Raw genomic sequence first — 16,822 nt, 5'->3', positions numbered from 1 at the left:
TCATCATCATCATCAGAGGTGAGGAAGAGAAAACCATTCTACCCCAAATGTGTCTGCTGCATCCATAATCCATAATGAGGATATTTGCAAAAGAACAGTGCCAAATAAAAAATGCTGAAGGGAGTATGCTAAGTATTTTGTTTTAGCTGCTTATCAATGTGTCTTTTTGTGTGGAGCAGGATACAAATTCAATCAAAGCATTGCTTTAAACCTAGGTTAAGGGAGGGGCTGTAATCTCTCTTTCTCACCTCTGATTGGATTCTTCCAAGGGGGGAGGGTCTTCATGATCATTGTAGGGGAGGAGAGAGAAAAAATGATTGGCTGCTGAGGGTTGTAATGTTGAAAGGGGAAGGGGTGGGTTTCCTTGAAGAGTCGCTGGGTGAGATGACACCTACAATAACAGAAAACACAACTACTGTACCATCAACAGTAAAAACGATTCATTCATTCATTCATTCATTCATTCATTCATTCATCATTCATTCAATCAATGATTCATTCATTCATTCAGTCAGTGAGTCAGTCACTCAGTCAGCCACACTCTTTCTATTGGTCTTCAGTTTGAAATATCAGAGTAATGAAGCTAGAGGAAGGATGTCAGTAGATCATCATCAAACTCACCATGGCGGGGTATCTGTACTGGCTGGTGTTGCTGGGGTCGATCTTCGCCAGGCTCTGCACGTCCCCGTCCCGAGCGTTGACCACCCGCAGGCACAGCTCCATGTTGCCCACCTGAAGGACCCAACCAGACACACGTCAGACCCTCTGTTCACGATTGACCATGTGATTTGTATTATGTGTTAGGTCGTGTATATTATTTGTTTCTATTGATGTGTGAGCAGCAGCACTTTCAATTGTTCAAGACAAATCTCCTTTTAGGGACAATAAAGTTGATCTTATCTTATCTTACCTGATGTACACAACGTTGTGTCATGTTTCACCTGGCAGCTAGCTAGGTAACATAACTTAAAATCAGCTGTCATTCATAGTACCATGTTATGATGAAACACCTTGTAATCAAGCCTGATATGATATTCCTTGTCATTCCTGAGACAGCATTTTGGTGTTGTGATGTCATATTCAACTTGATTACAGCTACTTTTAAGCTACTTTTAATTATCTCTGTTCTTGTCTATGTATTGTCTCTGCCTCTGTCTGAAGTACCACTGTTGCTCTAACAGGAATTGCCCCATGGGGACAAATAAAGTTGTTTGAATTTAATTTAATTTAGTTTAGGCAGGACGCCCTCCCCTCACCTGGGGGACTGAGTTGAGCTGGCCTGGGCTGAGAGAGGGTCGGACGGGGAGGCTGCGGACGGGCATCCTCCAGTGGCCACTCTGGACTTGGTGGTGCTGGTCGAAGAGGTCCAGGCGAGCCCAGCCCCGGGCCACCAGCTTCTGGATCTCCTGGCCATACCCATCCACACCTCCAGCAGCCTGGAGCTCCACCACCAGAGAGAGGGAGGGGGAGGGCTGCATCCTGTAGGGAGGGAGGGAGGAGGGAGTGGGGAGACACACACACACACACACACACACACACACACACACACACACACACACACACACACACACACACACAGGGCTAGGATACATCTGATACTACTGAATCAGCACACATAAGAACTGGTGCAAGAGAGACCAAGGTTCAATATCTCAGCAACCCTTTATTTTGGCACATAGAGGTGTTGTCAGTAAAACTACAAACAGTGAGTATAATTAGAATTAAATGATCGGGTTATAATCATTTATAATAATAATTTATGTGATTTTCTAAGTAAGGATCTGCTTAATACCCGGCTGTAAAATAAAGGGTTACCAATATATCTACAATAGATATTTACTTTATATGCAATATAACATTCTGACCTTGTGTAGAAGATCAACACATCAGCACTCTCTTGGTAGTACAGTGCTTACCTGGGCACTGGCTGTTTGACTGACAGGGGGGCGTAGTTCCCAGGGGGTACACTGTGTGCGTAAGGGAGACCCCCTCCCGGCTGGCAGTGCGAGGGGGGCAGAGGGGTAGGCCTCCCCACCTCCTGTCCCCCAGAGTAGAGACCCGCTACCAGACGCAGCACCTGGAGAGTGGCATCCACTCCCACCACCAGGTCATAGAAGATCACAAAACCAGCTCTGCAATCCAGTAGTATCTGGTTTGGGTACTAAAAACTGGTTTGTGTAGTACAAACTGGGTAGTATTTGAGTTCGAGTTCTATTCATATCATATTCAGAAAACACAGTGTTTGTGCCATATATACAATAGTGTTTTTATAATTACATTTAGTGGGCAAACAATTTCCATAGTTACAGAGAAAACTTCCTCATTTATAGATAATACAGTACGTCTATGGGTGGATGAGCAGACTCACGCAGGGTCGTAGGGCGCAGGCCCCAGAGAGACCAGGGGATCAAGTACATGCCTCCCCAGGTTAGAGGAGTGTGGCCTGGGCTGGGTCTGCGAGACAGGAGGGGTGGATGTGTACTGTAAGTACCGTACAGTATGATAAATGACAAGAGCTGGTGAGTTGGGTCATGGCTTTAATCAATCAATCAATCAATTAGAGCCAAGACAAAAACATAACAACATTAGCATTCAAAGCCACCAGTAATACTCTGGCTTTACCAGGGCTGGGGGAGCATGCATCTGGGCCAGGGGATGCAGGGCTGGCTGGGCTGGGAAGGGGTGTGGTGGTGGAGGGGGTGGGGGCTGCCTTCGGTCCCTGGGGGCCTCTCTGGCCCTCTCTACCTCCCTGCGAAGGCCTTCGATCTCAGCCTGGATGCTGGCCATGTGATGGGTGTGTTCCCTCTGGATCTGCTGCAGCCCCATCCCCACTGCTGTTGGATCAGAGAGAGACATACAGGTGGTGATGTCATGGCTTAGTTGTAACACTTCCAGCAAGCCTTGTTTGACCTCCTCAAGGTCAATATCTCATGTAGGGCTGCTTCATCACAAGAGTGTGATTCCAAATCACTTCAACTGCACTACAATATAGACAGAGAGGGAGAGAGGGAACCTTCTTCGCCGCGGTGCTTGTCCCTGGCCAGTGTGATCCTGAAGATCTCCTCCTCCAGCCTCTGGTTCTCCTGCTCCACAGCCAACACATCAGAGTTCTGAGCCCGCTGAGGAGGCTTCATCCCTGGCCAGAGAGAGAGAGGGAGAGAGGGAGAGAGGGAGGGAGGGTGGGGGTACACTCTTAGAAAAAAAAGGTTCGGCTTTCCCTTTTGGAGAACCCTTTGAAGAACTATTTTGGGTTCTAGGTAGAACCTTTTTTTCGAAGAGTGTAGAGAGACATGCTAGACAGTGATGAGGATACTCCATCCCACACTCTCTTATGAACAGAAGAAACAGACAGATAAATAGGTGAATGCACTGTATACACATGCAGATTAAAAACAAGGTACCAAAGGTGATACAGATGATGTCCTGAGGAACCATGTAGGACTGACACTCACTCTTCTTCTTGTGCTTTGCCTCAGTACCGGGCTGGTTCTGCTCCAGTGTGTGGGCCTCCGCCTGGAGGTCATGCATCTGAGCCAGAACTGCCGGGTCCGAACCGCCAGACTGCATATAGGCCAGCCTCAGAGCTCTGTTTACACACACGCACACACGCACACACACACACACACACACACACACACACACACACACACACACACACACACACACACACGCACACACAGTACCTAGTTACACACATACACTTTTACTACTACTTTCAGCATACATGTAGTGCTTATTTCTTATTTCTACCAAACTGAATATTACATATACTAAATAATTAATGATATAACATGAAACATAACTATTCAAATGTAACTCATGAAATGACATCAAATGTAACGGAATGACTCCAAGGTTGATTAATGCTGAAACGTGTTGAACATGTTTAATGATTGATGTCGAAATGATTGATGTTGAAGTATAATCAAGTTTGAAAGGGAAAGAGAGAAAGAGGAACCTGACAAGGCCAGGAACAGAGAATATCCTCCAGATGTAAGGAGAGGATATGGCAGCTGGAGGGTGCGTGAGTGCATATATGAGAGTCCATGTACGTGCACACTTTACATGTACATCCTCCTAAGGTACTTTAAGGCCGGAAGCAGAGGATATGGCAGATTGGAAAGTGCTGACATGCATATCCTACGTGTGCATCCTGCACATCCTGTGTACATCCTCCTACGCTCCTACGCTACTTTCCAGCTGGTACTTTCCAGAATGAGAGGAAGGTGTGCCCAAAGGTGGTGTGAGGAAGGAGAAAGAAGTCTGATAGGAGTTCCAGGAGGGGCTCCAGGTGGAGGAGGAGTTCAGGTCGGGAGACAGGTATAAAATGGGATGACAAGAGCATCTCAGCGGGCATTTCCATGAGACCCCGAAGAGGACGGAACCCTAAAAGACCAGGAGGTCTTAGCCCAATCTGGGTTTCCACAAGACCAAAGTTCTCTCTGGGGACAATTCGGACAAGGAATCCCCCAGCCTAGAGGCTGTTGGCATCGGAGTAGGCTCCTTCTGAGCTACCTTGAGACTTAGCCCTCACTCTTTCAGCACTTGGCATCGCCCATAGCTGTTAGCGGTTGGGACTTTGTCAAAAGGCTTGCTGGAGGTCAAGTGACCGCTTCACTTGGAAGGGGAAGCGAGAGTTGTCGAAGTCCCTCGGCTTAGAGCACGGTGCTACTCTGGAGACATCAGCAGGGCTGATAGAGGAACCAAAATTATTCAACAGGATGCTGGATGGGGCCTCTCTAAATTTATATTAAGTCAATTAGAGTAGGGACAGAGGTATGGTTTTATTTATTTTATTTTTATATTGAAATTGCCATGCTGTAATGCTTTAAGCTCAAATAAAGTACAAACCTGTATTTAAAGAAAAATAAGTTAGAAGGTTAGAAGGTTGTTAGAAGGTTAGTTAGAAATTAAACTGTCACCTAAAGTTGAATTATCCTACTTGTTAATTGTAAAAAGTTTTTCAACTAAAAAGATTAAAAAGGTTTCACTTCACATCATAGGATCTAAATGTCTAGCCTCCTTTTTCAATATCTCCTTTGGATGAATTGACCTCATTGATAAATTAAATTCCTGTGGCCACACCAACTAGCACTCATATAAGAATAGAGCTGTTGTTAACTATAGGGGCTTTTATAAGTTATGTTCCGTTGTGGGTCACTTATGGTTCGTAGCTAAAAGAGGAAGCAGGGAAAACTATAGGAAGTAGACAGTTCTAATCGCCACTAGCCTAAGCAGATTTTTAGGGTTCCTACTAGGGTAAGACCCTTTAGGCTAAAGATCATACCCGTTAGGTGGAGGGCTAGTCCGGGGCTCTTGTACAGGGCCATTTTGCCGGGAGACACATGTCATAGATGTACACTTAAAATGTATATACTTACCTTATTTGGGTGGAGAGGGGGCCATCGACCGAGGACATAAGGTCAAAGGTGACATTATGTCCCCTCCAATCATCAGGTGGGACCGTGCTGTGTGAGACAGAATGGGAACTAATCTCTTTGGCCCTAAAAGAGCACAGAGGAATGCAAATACATTTGATTAAAATTAATTTCATGAACATATTTTTTCTTGACAAACATGTTTCTTTGAATGAAAAAACACTATCTCTAACACTTCTGTGAGATGAGAAGATCCTCTGCTGCCCTCTAGTGGCTTGGCTCACCCCTGCAGGCCCGGTAGGGAGGTGATGTGGTCTCTGAGCTGCTGCAGGGTCTCCTCATTCCTCTCCTCCTGCTCCCTCAGCTCCAGCAGCAGAGTTTCCAGGTGAACAGTGCTGCCCTGCCCAGCCAGGGCCCCAAGCTGCCGTGCAATCTCTGACATGTACACAAAGAAGATAGGATTATATTTCCTTGTGTAGATGATGCCATAACGTTTCTACACATTCTGGGCCAGTTTCCCAGACACAGATTAAGTCTAGTCCTGGACGAAATAACATTTTCAGAAGTAAATCTTCAATTGAAGATGCATTTCTGTCTAGGATTAGGCTAAATCTTAATATTAATTAGGATTAGGTTTAATCTTAATCTGTGTCCGGGAAACCAGCCCTCTATCTCTACTGCCCTTACCCTCCCTCTGTGTCTCCAGGTGGTGGTTGTGTTGCTGTATCTGTGCCAGTTGGCGGTCATGCTCCTCTGCCATCTCCTTCATCCTCTCCCTGTGACCCCACTGCTGCCCTCCTATCCCCAACACCTGCTGGTCACCCCACAGTCACGGGTTTGATACCATTCCTCATTCAATTCCATGCATTACAATGAGCCCGTCCTCCGATTTCTACCTCCCCCAGCCTCCACTGGTAGAGATAGATACAGTTCTCCATAATCACAACAGTGGCATTGTTACTGGTGTTGTTTATTCATAGTGGAGTCACATTAGGTACATCTGGGGCATTGGAAGTTGATTCAAGTTGTTCAAGTTGTTGCTTAGGGCAGCTGAGAGTGAGATATTGCACTGCATCAGGGGAGGCTGGTGGAGGCAGAAATCAGAGGATGATTTCTCTGATTTCTACCTCCCCATGGTCGTGGGCTGGTAGGGGATTGGGGACGGATGAAGAAGAGTGAGAAGCTAGAGGACAGAGGCCAAGAGCTCACCTCAGTTTCAGTGTCAGTGGACCATTTAGGCAGGCTTGGCATACTCTCCTCAATGGACATCCTCAGCTTGTGAAACTGTAAAGCAGAAGAGTTGTTCATCTCTGTATCATATTTCTGGTAAATTGACCCCTCAGGTTCACCATCCAAGAGACCTGAGATAAGTATTAGTAATAAAGAACATACAGTATGCATGGTTCAGTGGAGGCTGGTGGAGGTAGAAATCGGAGGACGGGCTCATTGTAATGCATGGAATGGAATACGAATTTGGTGTCAAACAAACCTTCCATTCGATCCATTATCATGAGCTTGTCCTCTGATTTCTACCTCCACCAGCCTTCACTGGCGTGGTTAGGTTACCTAGCTAGTTTGCATGTCTAGTCTCTAGATGGGTGATAATGAGCAGGTTTCCTGGACACAGTTTAAGACTAGTATAAATCTCCATTAAAGATTCATTTTAGTCTAGGCACCTCGTCAGCAAGGTTCCGCAAGGCAAGGCTCTCTGACACATTTCCCCGTAGGTCGTCCTCTCTCCCAGTCCTTGGTGGTCGTGTTGTGTCACTGGCCCTCTCCCTCATGTTCCGCAAGTGCATACTCCTCTCTCTCAGCTACAGGGGGCGCGCGCGCGCACACGCACACGCAAAAACACGCACACACACACACACACACACACAAACAATTAACTGTTATTCTTTGCCTGAAGCCATAACCTGACATCGACTTTCTCTGAGCAATATTCATGTGCAAAAGTGGCGCATATTACGCAAACGTTGCCAACCCATTACACAAACATAGGCTACTTTATACGATCCGCTTTTCTGTTTAGCTGGCCAGTGGCCTATTATACTCGACTAATTTACTCACACTTATAAGATCAGGGGTGCTGGTCCGCTTAGGATAGACACCTCTACCGATGTCTCTGTCTGGGTTGGTGCGCTCAGGGTGTCTCTGCCTCAGTACCACTGGGTCCCCAATATCGCTGCCTATGCAGAAGAATGCTTTATGCTTCTCCAGGAGACCGAGTGAGTGAAATGCCATACTACAGTCTCGACAACTAAACTCTCCCAACGCCTCCATCCCTTCTTCGTCCGTTGACTTGAGTTTAGGCAACTAGGTAAGGTAGCTAGGACGCAGGGTTATCTGTGACCAATCACATGAGAGAATAGGCTACTATTATATTACGTTGTAAAATGAGTTAATCCGGTGCGAAATTGTCACTTCGCTCTGAATATATACATTTGTCGCTTGGATGTAAAGTTGCTTGCTGCTACTGTTGATTACTCCACTTGTTCGTTGGTTACTGTCACTATGTTGATATAGCCGTGTTGTGAGGGTGTGGAGGGTAGTGATTTCCTCCTCTCAAGTATACACTATGATACTTCCATGGAATTTAGTGTGTCACTAGATAATGCAGAACCGAGCGGGTCACGTTTATAATAGAATGCTTAATCATATAAATAAATACAGACAAAGGGACATGTTTGGCAAACTGATGCAAAATCTGTATTACAATTTTCTTTTTCCAAGATGCAGTAGTTTCTTTTCTCATACAGACAATCCCATACATGACACCTTATGTTTTTAAAATCTGTGAACAACGTTATCATCAAAATAATCTTAATCATTCAAAACTCACAATTTGTATTCTTTTTTTTTTTTTTTTTTTTTTTACAAGGCTGCAGGAACAATATGCAAACAAACAAACAAAAAAGAAATACCAATGTGAGATTTTTGACAGCTGTACCAAAATAGAAAACAAAACAACAAGCCTTAAATCTGTGATAAAGCCTTTAACATCCCTACCAGCAAGGAAAATATATGTTATTTCAAAATCTGATAATGCATTATTTACAATAGCAGTCCCTCATGTGAGAAAAAAAGTAAACCAGACTGCACCTTAACAAAAGCAGTAGGAGTAATGTGTAACCTTATTGAGTCTTAATCAACCACAGAGCTTGGTGGTGGGTAACTAAATATAGACCAGTGGAGGCAGAAATTGAAGGTGATACTATTCCGTTCCATGCATTACAATTAGCCCCATCCCCCCGATTTCTGCCTCCTCCAGCCTCCCCTGATACAAACAGTGAGTTCTCTTTTCTCATCTGTCCCTCATCACGGTCAGTGTCTGCCTTTTACAAGCTAATTAATGTATAAAAAAAAAAAAAAAAAAGAAACATCACCTCATAAGTGCAGTGTGATTATGTAGTTTTTTTTCTGGATTGTTCCACCTTTTTTAATCTCTTACTGGCTACATTCAATATCTATCATTGTAAAAAAAAAAAAAAAAAGAGTTGCATGTTCCAGACATCTGTCCTGCAAAGGTGGCAGGCTTGTACTCCCTTACGTACGGGAGACATCGCTATCAGCTGCTCACAAGTGATGGTTCCAACTCAACATAAATGCTTCAAATTGCTTCAGCAAGAGCAGGTGTTAAAGCCAAGCCATAAGTAAAGTTACGTCATTACATTGAAGCCGTAAAAACATTTTTTGTATTGTCAAAAGCAAAAGAAACAAGTTTCAATAAGCATCTGAGCTTCCCGAAAAAGAGAAAAGAAAAAGAAAGTAAAAAAGAAAAAACAGAAACAAACCAAGAAACACCCTCTGGCCCTTCTCTGTCACACAGGCATCTGAGTAGTGTCCCTTGTGCATGAGGAGGACGGAAAGCAGAAGAGTCAAATGAAGGAGGAAGCACGATGTGATGTGATGGGTGATAAAGCCGTATTAGGGGTTTGCTTCGTCATCGGATGTCTGGCTGCTGCTGGTGCTGCTCGTCTCTGACTCAGAGCCCTCCTCTTGTGCAGGGTCTACAGGGTTTCTCCAGGACAACTGCAGGGGAATGCCCCGAGGCTTCAGGAGTGCGCAGTTCTGTCCTGACCCGTTTCTCTTCAGCTGGAACAGACAGACAGATGGGATGGATAAATACATAAATACCAACATGGACACCCGCCCATAGAATCACTGACACGTAGACTGTAAATGTGACGGGTAGGGTTCAAACACGGGTCACCCACGTGGAAGACACAAGCGTCTACCATTAGGCCAAGAGGACATCTTTAAGGACCAAGAGTGAGTTAATAGGTCTCAGGCAGGGCTACCTCATCACCAGAGCGTGATTCCATATCACCTCAGCTACATAAACACACAAAGGCACACATGTACTGTAAACATTATGCATCATGCTAATGACATTGCAAGTCATATGATTTCCCCCTTATTCTATTACCTGTAGAGTTTTAGCTTGAAATTCTTGAAGTTCGTCCTCCGTCAGGGGCTGGAAATTCTCATCATTCTCTGGCGGCTCCTGCCAACCCATAGCCTTCAGTAGCCTGCCAGGAAAGACAGACACCATGGGTCAGCTGGAACCATATTTTGTGCCTGAGAGCGAGCGAGCGTGTGTGTGTGTGTGTGTGTGTGTGTGTGTGTATGTTCACCTGTGCTCTGCCTCTAGTGAGCTGGACAGGTGTTCTGTGTCTGAGTCACTGAAAGAGTAGGAGATCCCGTTCACATGGCCTACTCCATTCTCCTTGGGCTCAGGAGTGCTTCCCTCACTCTGAGAGACAAGGAACCACAGCAATGTAGAAGCATTCATACCATCATCACAATGACTGACACTGCCCCTAACCTCTCCCCAGCCCCACTAAACCCCCCCTCCTCCTCTCCCCATCACACACTCACCTCCCCTGGGCTGGTGGGGCTGGTGGAGGTGAACACCTCCCCTGGGCTGGTGGGGCTGGTGGAGGTGAACACGTCCCCTGGGCTGGTGAGGCTGGTGGAGGTGAACACCTCCCCTGGGCTGGTGGGGCTGGTGGAGGTGGACACCTCCCCGTTTCTCTCAGTCTTCAAGCCTCGGAGAAACTCACTCTTACGATCGGCACTGCGGCGCATCAGTTTCAGCCGAGAAGGTGTGATGTCGATCGGAGGGGTAATGCTCGAGGAAAGCTGGGGTGGGAAGGGGGAGGGATGGAGAAAGAAGGAACAGGTGAAAAGGGGGACGGAAAGACAGTAGCAGGCTTTAATGGTCTAATTCAGATCTAACTCATTCACACTCATTGTACAAAGATTATACCTGAGTTTCCCACTCGGAGAGTATCAGAATCAACCATTAGGAAGCGCTACGCAAATAATCCAGTGCTGAAATCGTATGAACACCGCAATATCTTACCTTTGTTGGGGTCGTGGCTGCCTTGGTCACCAGGTTCTTGTAGACACTGACTCCGGAGACAGGGGCTTTGGTGCCATTGATTGGGTGGGGTCCCATGTTAGCGAACCCAGCGGTGAAAGCAGTGCTGGGGTCTTCCTTTGAAACCTTTCTGATGACCAGCATCTTTGACACGGTCTGCTTGGCACTGAGAGGGTTCTCTGTGGGAGATGGACCAGTCACGGTTAAGGAGAGGCCTTCACTAGAGACATTCATTTGAATGTATTTTACCTGGATAGAGTTGTGTTGAGTGTACCTTGTCACCTTTCATTCATCATCTTACCTACTAGTGATCTGTGTTCATATTCTAAATGTTTCTAGGTTTTCCTATTGTTCCAGTGTTAGAAATAGTACTTAGCAATGGTAACAGTTTACACCTAGTGACCAGCGGAGGCTGGTGGAAGTAGAAATCCGAGGACGGGCTCATTGTAATGCATGGAACGGAATGAGGAATGGTATCAAATACCAAATAGAATAAATATTCAATTTCCACCACCACCAGCCTCCCCTGCTAGTGACATAATCCTGACATCCTCAAAGAGAGTCACAGGCACAGCTCCTCAGAGCTCCTTACCCCACACTCCTGCAGGAGTCCCAACAGCATGTGTCTGGGCCACCGTTGTCCTGCTGAGCTCTGGGTTGAGGGAAGGCTGAGGTGAAGAAAACCCCAAACATAGAGCATTATTAGTCTCATACAAACATCACACAGTGGCACCAAGCATGTACTGGTGGATGGTTCAGCCATATTCAGCCACAGTTCCAGAGGGCCAGGTCTGATCTTAAATAACTCTTCACAACAATGTCTTATTAAAAGCAAAGAGAATGAGGATGAAGATGAGAAGAGAGGGGTGTGCACTCACAAAGTCCTCCTCCACGAACTTCAGCTTGTCCTCATGCCGTTCGTCATCACAGACGCCGTCAGGGAAGGGGCCGTCCTTACGGGGGGGTGCGGTTCTTTTGCGTTGGCGGTGAGGCCCTCGCCTCTCCCTGCCCCTGTCCCCCCCATTGCGCTTCAGGTGGCGCCCACCATGGTGGAGTCCGTCCTGCCCCCAGGGACCACTGTTCCAGCTGGGCATCTCCTTCCACCCTGGTCCCCCAGTACTGCTGCCTAACCCCCCCTGCCCCCCCTGACTCCCCTTAGCCACGCCAGAGTCCACAGAAACATGCCGCAGGAGAGATGGCTGCTGCCACCACCCGTCACCTAGCAACCGGGGGAAGGCAACATCAATATCCAACACACACATTCTGACTATACTATACAAATACTGAAAAAAGAGCAATATAAGCTCTGTATAATAGTTCAGTAATCCATTTGGCCTGGGCTCTGATAATATTAAATGACAGTTAGAAAGCATCAGGAGTAATCACCTGCTGCAGGAGCTCTGAGGGGGTCATGGTTGAAGAAGCCGTCTGAGGAGTTGTGGCGTCGGCGGCTGAAGCCAAGCCGTGCATCCCCACAAGAGAGATGCCCTCCATGCCTCTGGAGGCTGGCTGCAGGGGACTGAGGAGGGGAGGGCAGGGAAGAGTAGGGGAGGGGAGGAGAGAGGCACACAAGAGCTTCAGTAACCATACTCAAGAGAGCACTAGATGTTCCACCAAGACTCCAGCATCCCCTCCCTGGGACTGTCCAGCCCAGGTCTACTCACCTTGGTGGGCTGAGGCGTGGAGAAATTAAGCCAGGCAGGAACAAAGTCATGCTGCGCCATTTAGGTCCAGTGTCTCCCTGTGTCAGCAGAGGGAGGCATCAAACCTCATGGCCAGGATCTGCACAGGCAATCACAATCACAATCAAAATCTGCCAGGAATTTGCTTTGGTGTTATACGTTAAAAACATATACATCACAAAAACAACAGTACACACAATATCTTTCCCGTAGTCGCAATTAGCAATAACATAAAAAGAACAAAAATGTAAACGTGTGTTTGTGTATAAGTTGTGTCTTTATATGACTGTCCCAGAGATTTAGAATGTATTTATATTGATAAGCAAAGTCGTTGTTAGAGGTGTGAATGTGAGATTACGATCCCAATAACTTAATTGTAGTGCCATTGCAACACGGTATAAAGAGAGAGGAGAGGACAATGTCCTGATTAAGAACTTGAAGAGTGCCTTGTGCCTTCTCACCCAGAGTAGTCAGCTCTGACGTCCAGTGGCCCTCCTCTCTGTCTGTAAGCTGTGCTCCACCTGGACCAATCCTGGTGTCGTGTCAAGCTGAGGCAATCCAGAAGGGTTTCGCAAACTTCAGCCTGAGATTGACAGAACTCCTGGCAGAGAGAGAAACTCCAGTTTCTAGGATGACATGATGAGACAGGCTGGGAGGGTAATCGGTCTTCAGTAACCGGTACGTCAGGCGTGGTGTGATATCCTGGCTGGCGTGGTGTTGGAAGTGGGATGTGATTGAATCAGTCCGACATGAATGTAATGCAGATGTATGAGAGACGGGGTTGTTGGGTTGTGATGCCTGGCTGATCCTCCAGGGCACTGGTGTGTCAGAAGCTCCTTTTCATATCGGCTTGGGATAGGCTAGATTGGTTAGGATGGTCCAGAATAACATAGATCAGATGTTTCAATCTGGGAGGTAAAGGGAGCCTGCTCCATATGGTAGAGGTCTGTCTCTGGTGTTTGGAAGCAGCACTTTGTGCCGGACAAGACTCCAGTGATAGACACAATCTGAAAAAGGGGGGGGTGTGGACATACCTCACAGAGCTGCTTTTAGAGTTCACCTCATCCAAACAGTGTGAGAACTACAACAGGAAGGAACAGGGGGGAATGGGGGAGACGTTTCAGTCACATAACAAAACCCAACAGGGCTTATCGCTATGAAGTGACTAGCATTGTGTTAACGTCAATCAACAGATGCTAAATCCTGACTCTTCTGAGAAGGGGAGTGAAAATGAGCCTGACATTCTCATTAACTCACTATTATTGTGTTGTCATTGCTTGTGAATGTACTGGACTTTTGGTGTTATGCACACTTGCGTAAGCATCAGGTACACCCATTCAGAGCACTTACTCAGGTAAAATGAATGACTTTTTTATACAATTATTTCACAAACATAGGCCTGTTACAGCCTTTGCTGCAGCTGGCATTTGGCTGCTGATGTTGGTGCTTTATGTATAGATGTGACTTGCGTCAGGCTTTGAATATGTATGTATATAATTTGTTTCTAAGTGTTCTTCTGTACTCCGCAGATGATTTGACACCCTTTCAGCAGATCAACACTGTTCAGAGAGAAGAATATATACATTTTAAGTATGCAAACATGACAAATTTCTGACAAGATTCTAACATTAAATTACATAACCTACAGTATCTGTTGGATGTAACTACGTATAATAACAGAGAGCGTTAGCTCTACTAGTCTTGTCTAGACAGAGAGAGAACTGACAAACAAACTACAAACTATCGTTTCTTCTGAAAGCTAATTATCATGACAAAGTGTAACGTTAGCAGGACAACTGAGTGTAGCCGGTTTGCTTTGGCTGGTGAATAAACAAAGATGCTATATCTGATGTAACTAACATTAGCATAGTAGCAGGACATTCAATGAATGACTGGAGGGTTTGTAGTGCGGTTGCTTGCTGCTACTGCACTCATATAATGGTCGAACACTTCAGTGACAGTTGTCAACTTGGAACTGCTGGTACCATGCATTGTTAAATACCTAGTATGGATTAATTGACGTGATGATGCATTGAATTGGTATCAAACTGCCTGTATCCTGAATTTGGATAATAATTGACTGTCAACTTGCTACTGAGTAAAGCTAGTAGGCAAAATCAACGGTGTCAAAATGGCCACCTGGCGTTGACAGTTAGCCACCATCAGTCAGGGATATATGTTTCAATGCACACTTACCTTTGATCGGTTGTCTGTGAATTTCACTTATATCCAACACCTGAGCGCGAGCAGTGTATGCCTGTCTTGCAACTAAAATGACATCCTTTGAAGCGTCGTTTTAAAGTTGGTAAATGTGTGTTGTGATCCCACTCGTACTGACTTTCCGTAACTCAGGGCTAGCAAGCTAGCTAGCGTACTACTTGTTCCTGGTGTTGTTGTGTTCTGTCCCACTACTACCAGACATACTAATCGATAGCAGAGCAGTGTCCACGCGTCATAACAAAACCACGACCTACAGTACTTTTTTTCAACAATAGTGTACAGTGCAGTATTTACAACATAGAGATAGAACAGTTGTTCTTATTCATCTATGATTTACAATCTCTGGTCATAACAATATATTCGTTATATACTCTCATTCTTTGTGTATTCATCTGATGGATTTAAGGATTAATCAATCGTAACTTCACTCAGGATTTTTTTACTCTTTATTTGGTAAAAGGTTAACTTTTATCTTCGAAGAATCTTAGTTTTATCACATATAATATTTCAGCTACTGTACTGACTTTGGGGTGGGCGTTTGTGGAACTAAGTTTCTCTCATAGAATTCTACTCCGACGGAAGAAATAAAGAAGCGCACATGTGCACACACTAGTGTAGAAGATTAGCACGTTTGACCCCGAAGACTTCAACTGTCATTAATTTGCAGCAACAATGAGAAATCTGACCTGAGAAACAAGTAAGAGTACAGTCTAGTAACTACTAGTAATTACAGATGTTCTCTGCTCTCAGTTGGTAGTTTATAGCCACAGTCATCAGAGTGGGCAACCAACAAAAAATGTAAACAGGGTAGCCACCGCTAGCCAAGCACTATTCAACCCACTATCCAGGATGCAGATACAGACATCTGATTATATTCAAAGTGTATCAATCGACCTAACATGCTCCATTTTCTCTCTTTGCAGACAAAATGCTCGCAGGTGTATTTAGAAGACACATTCTTACTGCTCACAAGGTGAGTTTAACAGCACTGCAGTGCCGACAAGTCTATCACAGTAATCTCTCAAAGCTGCTTGAGGAAACTACCCCACACTATGTGTACTTATTTTTATGTCAATATTTGAACGCCTCCTTTTACACTAACTAATATGGTTGCAAGCAATGTGCGTGTATTTAGGTCTTCTGCTCATATATTTGTCTTTATTTCTAGGGATGGCTTTGGGGCAGCTCTCAGCAGATATCCTGCATGTCTGCTGCTGCTGCCAGCTGTTCCCTGTGGCCCTGCAGGGGCTACTCAGACAGGCTGCTCTCTAAGCAGAATTATGCTGTTGCTGGTCTACTGAGGTCCCAGCCCTTCCACAGCTCTGCTGTGAGGCCTAAGCGCCGAAAGCAAGAAGAGCCACCTCCCAGAGAGCTGGACCTGCTCCGCTATGACATGAGAGACCTGGGAAAGAGCCCCAAACCAGCGGTGGTCCTGGGCCTGGCTGGCCTCATCCCTTTCGTCTCTGCACCCCTCGTTATGGCCGTGACGGAGACGTACCTGCCGGAGTTGGCCTTCGCCCAGATAGCGTACGGAGTGTCCATCTTGTCTTTCCTGGGCGGGGCGCGCTGGGGCTTCGCCATTCCTGAGAGTAGCCTGGCCAAGCCAGATTGGATCAACCTGACCAATAGCATGGTTCCACCTCTGTTAGCTTGGGTGGCCATGCTTATGTACAGTGACAATATCGTCCCAGCAGCCACCATGGTCATCATGGGGCTTGGCGTCTCCCTGCACTACGACCTTTCTCTGCTGCCCACTTACCCCAGCTGGTTCAAAGCCCTGCTGTCGATATTATCAGTTGTGGCTGTCTTATCCCTGCTGGCCACACTGACTCTCAGGGGATTCTACCCAGAGAAGAAGATTTTCTCAGAGGAATAAATTATGCTGCACAGCACAATTATATAGCCTAATGTAAAACATAATGTTTTATATGAGTGTTTTCTGATGGACAAAGTGTATGGAATGGGTGATTGAAGACCTTCCTGATATGTTATGTAAGCATATGTTTGTATCTGTTATTTATCTGGTACTTGTATGGTATGCTGAATGACAGTACTGGTTCATTTCTACCCACCTCAGCATCTCTGTAAAGGCCTGAAGGGGAGAAAGACTGTTTCATGATGTAGTATTTATGGTGCAGATAATAAATTGAATGTGA

The 16,822-nt window shown here is 45.8% G+C and overlaps 3 protein-coding genes across 3 annotated transcripts; 1 reads left to right on the top strand and 2 right to left on the bottom strand.

The window, feature by feature from the left end:
• Positions 1-244: 244 nt before the first annotated feature.
• On the bottom strand, positions 245-7,661 carry ccdc17 (coiled-coil domain containing 17; the record flags this gene model as incomplete). Its single annotated transcript, XM_083672356.1, has 14 exons — positions 245-391; positions 622-732; positions 1,257-1,479; positions 1,917-2,132; positions 2,369-2,454; positions 2,623-2,834; positions 3,014-3,136; positions 3,453-3,586; positions 5,382-5,489; positions 5,663-5,813; positions 6,066-6,192; positions 6,588-6,662; positions 7,055-7,192; positions 7,449-7,661. The coding sequence occupies 14 exons, from the start codon at positions 7,659-7,661 to the stop codon at positions 245-247; spliced, it is 2,064 nt and encodes a 687-aa protein (XP_083528482.1).
• Positions 7,662-8,060: 399 nt separating this feature from the next.
• LOC310806034 (vasculin-like protein 1) lies at positions 8,061-14,784 on the bottom strand. Its single transcript, XM_083671976.1, has 11 exons — positions 14,643-14,784; positions 12,908-14,005; positions 12,429-12,546; positions 12,151-12,283; positions 11,643-11,983; positions 11,357-11,432; positions 10,747-10,943; positions 10,260-10,523; positions 10,016-10,134; positions 9,808-9,910; positions 8,061-9,473 (listed from the first exon to the last, which is right to left on the bottom strand). Exons 3-11 carry the CDS (start codon positions 12,486-12,488, stop codon positions 9,306-9,308), a joined length of 1,461 nt encoding a protein of 486 aa, XP_083528102.1. The 5' UTR covers positions 12,489-12,546; positions 12,908-14,005; positions 14,643-14,784; the 3' UTR covers positions 8,061-9,305.
• A 477-nt stretch (positions 14,785-15,261) lies between these two features.
• Positions 15,262-16,798, top strand: tmem69 (transmembrane protein 69). The gene is made up of 3 exons (XM_083671267.1): positions 15,262-15,363; positions 15,590-15,639; positions 15,835-16,798. The coding sequence occupies exons 2-3, from the start codon at positions 15,595-15,597 to the stop codon at positions 16,540-16,542; spliced, it is 753 nt and encodes a 250-aa protein (XP_083527393.1). The 5' UTR covers positions 15,262-15,363; positions 15,590-15,594; the 3' UTR covers positions 16,543-16,798.
• The last annotated feature ends 24 nt before the right edge of the window (positions 16,799-16,822 follow it).

This window comes from Argentina silus, assembly GCF_951799395.1.
Source record: "Argentina silus genome assembly, chromosome: 6".
In the NCBI taxonomy this organism is placed as follows: domain Eukaryota; kingdom Metazoa; phylum Chordata; class Actinopteri; order Argentiniformes; family Argentinidae; genus Argentina; species Argentina silus.
The sequence above is the reverse complement of the archived record's forward strand: the minus strand, read 5'-3'. Positions and strand labels throughout refer to the sequence as shown.